The sequence below is a fragment of the Strongylocentrotus purpuratus genome, unplaced genomic scaffold (assembly GCF_000002235.5).
Source record: "Strongylocentrotus purpuratus isolate Spur 01 unplaced genomic scaffold, Spur_5.0 spur5_scaffold_3, whole genome shotgun sequence".
Classification (NCBI taxonomy): Eukaryota; Metazoa; Echinodermata; class Echinoidea; order Camarodonta; family Strongylocentrotidae; genus Strongylocentrotus; species Strongylocentrotus purpuratus.
The window spans coordinates 29884057-29891044 of NW_022145609.1; the positions used below are offsets into that span (position 1 = coordinate 29884057).

Sequence of the window (6988 nt, forward strand, 5' to 3'; positions counted from 1 at the left end):
ATATTATTCCTTGTTTTTTTTCGCAATATTTGATAATTCGCTTGTAGCTATGGTGGTAATCTGTGTATTTCTAGGTCTAAATCAAGAATATTAATTTAATTTCCTTGTTTTCAAAACACTTAGCAGCAAAAAACAAAACAACGGCGCAATATATTTAAATAGGATTGGATTGGATGTCTTGATCTCTGCTTATTGCCAAATTACCTTCGTTCTTGGATGAACTTCACTGCTTGATTGGAAAGGACACAAAATATCAGGAAAGCAGAATATTTAACTTCATATGCGAAATGAAGTTCAAATGTATTTGATTTGCCTTGTTGTTTCGTTTGAAAGATTTCTACCTTTTTTTACTTCATTGAATATTACATGTCTGTCAAGATATTGCTTGTAGGGGTGGGGGTTGCGATCAATATTATCTACATTTTCAACAATATTGTTATGAGCTGATAACACATACAGTCCCTTTTAATGAGAGTCCCAAGTAACATCTACTCACATGATTATTCAAACATATCGTTAAGATAAAAAGAATCAGATATACATTGTAGATACAAAATCTGTTTTACATCATGTTCCTTTCAGACGATATTTCCTTTTATGACTGACGCCATTGCAGTTGACAACCCTTGAGAAAAATGTTAAGACTTTTTAAGCTGTTGTAAAACGCCCCTGATTTGTTCAATCCGAGAAAATTTGATTGAAGAAGAAAATCAGAGGGAGAGAGTTAAGTGAAAGAGTAAAGAGAAAGGGATAGATAGATAGATAAAGAGAGAAAGGGAGAGAGAGAGAGAGAGAGAGAGAGAGAGAGGGGGGGGGGGGGAGGAGGATGGGAGAGGGATAGAGGGAGAAAGTTAGAAAATGGGGGAACGCGAGATAGGGAGAGATAAATAGAAATAGAGAGTGTGTGTGAGAGGGAGACATTGACAGAGGGGGGGGGGGGGGGGGGAGGGAGAGAGAGAGAGAGAGAGAGAGAGAGCGAGAGAGAGCGAGGAAGACAATGAGAAAGGGGGAAATGAGACGAGAGAGGGAGAGAGAGAGAGGGAGGAAAACAAGTGAAAAGAAATATGATGTTTAGTATCACTGTCCTGATAATGAATCTCTTATCCTGAGCTTTTTTCGCCCATTTTGATAATGACTTTCTACCGATCTGTTCATATTTCAAGAATATGTTCACTGTTACTCCTGTGTCTCAGCCTCTATTATCTTTTTCTTTGCATTGCTGTCTCTCTTTATTTCTTTCTCTCTCCCACTTACTACCTCTCTTTGTCTCACCCCTCTTCCCCTCTTTGTGTATGCGTGTGTGTGTCTCTCCTCCATCCCTCTCCCTCCCTCTCTCACCCTCTCTCTCTCCCCCCCTCTCTCTCTCTCTCTCTCTCTCTCTCTCGCTCTCTCTCTATATATTTATCCTTCTATCATTCTCTCCTCTATCATTCTTTTCCCCATTCTCATTCTTTCTACCTTTTCTCATTATCTCCTTCTCGCTCTCTCCCATCCTCTCTCTCTCTCTCTCTCTCTCTCTGTCTCTCTCTCTCTCTGTCTCTCTCTCTCCCTCCCCCTCTCTCTATATGTCTCTCTCTCTCCCCCTCTCTCTCTCTCTCTCCTCCTCCTCTCTCTCTCTCTATATGTCTCTCTCTCTCCCCCTCTCTCTCTCTCTCGCTGATACGCTTTTCTTTCACAATAATCATGACAATGCAGTATGCTATTTGCTGACACTCTTGTTCTAGATCCCTTACTCCGTCTCACCCAGTCTATAAGCCCTTTCATGTCTCCAATCATGGACGAGATCATTGATGATAAATCGACTTCCTTTCTTGAGAGATCGTCATCGCATTGAACTCTGACTTTCATCGTCACTGGCACATATCCAATTTTTACAAATGTCCATTTAGGGCTATCAGGTTGCTATGGAAACAGAATGTTCACGCATCCTCCTTCTGAATCATATAGTTGATATCATCTGCGCAGACGCGATATAAAAAAAAAGTGAAGAGAAAAACCCCATGAAAATCAACAAAAAAGGCTTATTGTTGCAGATTATTTAAATTTTTAATCATTTAGGTTTATTATCATATTCATGCACCTACCATTCCTAATTATACATCTGTATATAAGTCTACTGAGGAACTTCATCAGTAATGCAACACCACATACAGAAGATGTATATTCCTAAAAGTTTGTTTATTGAATATTGTTATTGCTAAGTTAAGATTTTATACAGTTCCGAAAAAAGTAAATGTAACGAGGAAAACAAGATTGCCTCTTTGTACAGTTCTTTTTTAATTAAAGGACACGAACTTCTTTTATTTCTTAATAAACAAGTTTGTGGTTTGAGATCATAACTGGAAACATAAATGGACAGATTTGGCAGTATAATATGTCATGATCGTAATGATAGAAAATCAAACGGTTAGACGATACTCGCGTCTCCTTGTGCTTACGTTATATAGGCTAGATGTCTTAATTGCCCATCACAGATTAAGCCTCAATACAAACTACAAGATATTAGCATACCATACTTACTAACATATATTTATAAAGCAGGCACGTAGCCAGAGTTTGATGTTTGGGGGGGGGGGGGGCACATACATGTAATCGATCGAGGTAAAAAAAGGGGTCTAAAAAAGTTCAATCGATCTTGGATTTTTTTTGGCCCCCCCCCCTCCGTGCCCCCCCCCCCCCCCCCCAGTGGCTACGTGCCTGTTATATGTATATCCGAGGTCGGAGTATTCTCCTCTTTCTCTCAAGGAACAAATATTGACCAGAACACAAATTAATTGCCTCGAATCTATGCTGATCGTCGTTCCGAATATTTTCTGAATCGAGATATAACTAGAGGTAGAAATCGGCATTAGTGCTCATTGAGTACAACTCATTATACACGAATAACTTTTCCATGTCCTATCATAAGTTGTGGCGGTTCCCTCTCTCTTTACTTCAATGCATGATACAGTGGCGTACGCAGAATTTTTTCAAGGGGGGGGGGGGGGGGGGGGTTTAAAATCGGGTCCAAAATTTCGCAACGACTCAGGAAAATTTGAAAATCGCCGGCCAAAAAGTCGCTCAGTGGGGGGGGGGGGGGGTAAAAGGACACTTTTTTTTGGTCAGCCATGGGGGTAATTTTTTTTTTTTTTTTTTTTATAATTTAAAAAAAAAAAAAAAAAAAAAAAATCCAAAGGGGGGGGGGGGGGGGGGGGTTTAGGGATTTTTAGGGGGGTTTACACACATAAAAATACCAAAGGGGGGGGGGGGGGTTTAACCCCCCAAACACCCCCCTGCGTACGCGCCTGGCATGATATACAGGGGAACATGAGGGGTGGGGGTGGGGGGGGGGGGCGTAGGGCAGGTGCCACCTTGGAAAACTAAACCAATCAGCACACTGAAGGAGGATATATGCACAGAATCGGTCATGTGTACCCCAAGAAGTTACTACCCCCTTTTCCTTTTCAAGAACCTCATAAAATGTTAATATTTTAATGTCCTTCTGTCTGCGTGTCAACTCATTTTTATGCAAATATTTTACCCCCGCCCCTCGTAAAAATGTGATTATACCCCCTCCCCTCTTTATTTATTGTCACACTATGTCCCTCTTGCAGCCAACATCAAATTCTGTAGAACTTTGCCGGAATTATGAATATGCCATGTATGCCCTATCTGTGAAATTCAAATATCAACAGTGTCCTAGTATTCAAATTATGAAAGGAAACCCGTTTAGACTTCACTGTCGGGTACTATTAAGTGACTGACTGACATATTTTTTTCTTCTTTGGTAATAACATACATAAAATGAGCTGTAACATGTACATGAGCATTTGTCTACATCAATAACCCACTACTTGTAATGGCCAAAATTATATTGATTGAATCTTTGTGCATCACAAAACGTACGTACATTCAGTAAAAGGATCATTTTCAAGCCCTTTCGTTTTGAGGGAAGTTCTAAATTAGTATTGTCTTTCAAATGCCGTTGGAATTTAACCTTTTCATTTTTTGGCCTGCAAATGGGACTTAAAAGAAGAAAAAAAAATGAAGTAAATACCCCTACCCCTATCTGGGATATGACCCTGGATCCGCCACTGTAATAATAACTTATTCTTCACAATAAGTACATACAAACTAGATATCTCTAGAGAAGAGAGAAAAAAAAGTATTATCTGAAACTAAATATTGACATTTGATATCACCATGGACCTGACATCACCCATGGAAGGTTGCACTTGTCACGATCAAAATCCTCGAGCTCTTCATTATATTTAGCACGAGCAAAGCAGAGCGCCGCCTCTCGGTCACACTGACACAGTCCTTTAGAACAAGAGCGTTTGGAATCTAATGAAAAGAAGTAAACAAAATAATGCACACAAAAAAAAAATGGCTAGAGAACTATTGCTAAAATGTTAAAAACGTTTGAATGCTACAAATGTAATGAAACGTGATATAATTCAGTTCAGTTTAATTTATTTTCATATTTCACATTTCACGTTACACATTGTAAGTTTCGGTTATACAAGGACAAAACATGATAAAAACAACACATAGCTAATTTTGATAAGTGTAAGTCCATAAAATATCAATTGGTTTGCTTGTAGTTAAAGGGGCATGTTCCCCGTATTCCAGAGGGCGCTCAAAACACGTACGCGCTGGCGGACGGCGCTTGACACCAACAGAATACGGCTCTTACGCAGATGGCATGTTCCGATAACTACACTGGCGGGAACGTGCCCCTTTAATTGTGAACATAGGGACTAAGTCAAAGTAGAAGTGAGAATGAAGGTGCATTATGTTAATCATAGCGTGTTTGTTATAGGCTCCTGCATGGGGGTAATACAAAGTTGTAAGTCTAACAGAACATTTGAAAAGTGTATGTTAATAAGTAATTAATCCTATACATATAAATGGGGGGGGGGGGGGGGAGGGAGGGGGCTTTGGAGGTTGGGAAGTGGGTTTCGGGGTTCCTGCATTTATTCTACATGAACGAAACGATTCTCTTTCTTCTTCTTTTTATTTGAGGGGTGACGGTTTAAGCAGCCCCAAACCCCTTTTAAAGAACCACTACTAGTTCGCGGGTATACTTCTGAAAATTGACTAAGTAAGCATGTTAATAGTAAAAACCATTCATGAGAATAAAAGTTATAACTTACAGCATTTGATCTCTGCATCTTTCTTCCAACATCGACGTTGCCAGAATCTATATGGTCTTATGTAGACATGAACCAGGTTCTTACAAGCTTTCGAATCCAGCAACCTGTCATAACATTCGTCATGCCATTTACAACACCTGCAGGGAAAGGGAAAGTTATGTTTAATTCATTGTTTCTCATTCAATGTCATGACACCCTATAGTGCGGTATGTAATCCCATAGGATTTTTCTGCCATTTTTTTTTGGTTTGTTTTGGTTGTTGTTGCTGTTTTGGCTTCAAAAGGGTCCCAATTGGCCCAAAATGATGGGGTTCAAATTTTCAGACCCCTCCTTCACTTCCTGGGGGGTCCATATTGGGTGACAAAATGGCTTATATAAAGCGCAATAGGGAAATTTGGTGTCTTCGGGAAAATTCGAACCCCATCAATTTCTGATAGCTTGGACCCCAATGAATCCAAAAATGCAAAAAAAAAAGACAAACAAAAAAAACAAACAAAAAAAAACAGATAAATAAAATCGAATTAGATAACTATTGTCGAAGTCTAGGGATTTCTAAACTATGGGATAAAACCGTTACAACGAGCAGAATATCAATTAATGATGTGTGTTTATAGAAATTTGGTCGGGCGTCTATTCCTTGCACGGGACCGGGGCTGGGGGGGGGGGGGGTACCCACTCCGAGGTTTGTAACATTTATGCAGTTTGTTGTAGACATTTTGTACAATTTATTTATTTATTTATTTCTAATCTTTTGTCAGGGTAGCCCATTCACCAATAAGTAGTGGTCCTCCATGGGCCCTGAACAAACATGAACATATTTACATCAAAAAGCACAGCGTTTATATACAGAACAGTTAAAATAAGATTCCATAGTACACTTAGAAAGATATGACACAGCAATGATAGATGTGGCAAACATAATACTCGTTTGCAAAATAAACATATATCATTAAGCTAGTTCAACATTTATGCCAATAGGAAAATATTGATTAAGCCGCAATGCACATTTTTGTTAATTTTTCAAACAATGGCTTTCCCGTTGAAAGATGATTTGTATAATATACTGATTACTGTATGCACTGTAAAAAAATAATAGTCGAAATAACTCAATAAAATTGAGGAAAAGAATTGCCTTATTTTTATTAAGTAAATATTACCTACGGCATCTTAAGTAGAATTGACTTATTTTGCTGAATAAATTTTTACTCAGTTAAATCGAGTTACATTAACGTAAATAATTTAAGTATTGTAATCATTTTAGATAATTAAAAAAAGCTATGATAGGATTACATATTGCACGATTTGGTACCCATCTAATCTAACAAGTAACATCCACTAATCATTCACTACTTCTATTTAAGATTAATCACTAATCACTAACACTACTTCTATTTAAGATTTAACCATATATATATATATATATACATATATATATATATATATATATATATATATATATATCTACCACCATCACAAACTATTACTTACGCTTCAATTCGACACTTATTGAAAGGCTCCAAATTTTATATATACTTGATCGTAGCATCTTAAAAGGAAAATTGGTTGACAATTTCCTGAAATATCAAGTTTTGATTTGTTTTGAACTAGGTAACAATTAAAAATTGTCTTGTCTTTGCTTAGCCATGTTAAATGAATTAGTAAATGTTTTAAAGTCCTTAAATTTTCATTCAACCACAAAAAATAATTGTTTTATTTAAAAAAGAGTTTAATTTGGTCTTAATGAATATTCATAAATTATGTAAATATTTCTATTACGCACTGCATCGGTCCTTACTTTAAAAAGATAAGAACAATCAACATAAATTGTTTGAGTAATACGTATAATTTCTAAT

General features: G+C 37.5%; 1 protein-coding gene across 1 annotated transcript in view; it reads right to left on the minus strand.

Annotated features, from left to right (window-relative positions):
- Positions 1-4066: 4066 nt before the first annotated feature.
- Positions 4067-6988, minus strand: part of LOC590364 (phospholipase A2, minor isoenzyme-like) — a 5483-nt gene continuing 2561 nt past the window's right edge. The window contains exons 3-4 of the mRNA XM_030995670.1: positions 5136-5272; positions 4067-4323 (exon numbers count right to left, since the gene is read on the minus strand). Coding sequence (XP_030851530.1) covers positions 4178-4323; positions 5136-5272 — 283 coding nt within the window. The 3' untranslated portion in view covers positions 4067-4177. The remainder of the gene's footprint in view (positions 4324-5135; positions 5273-6988) is intronic.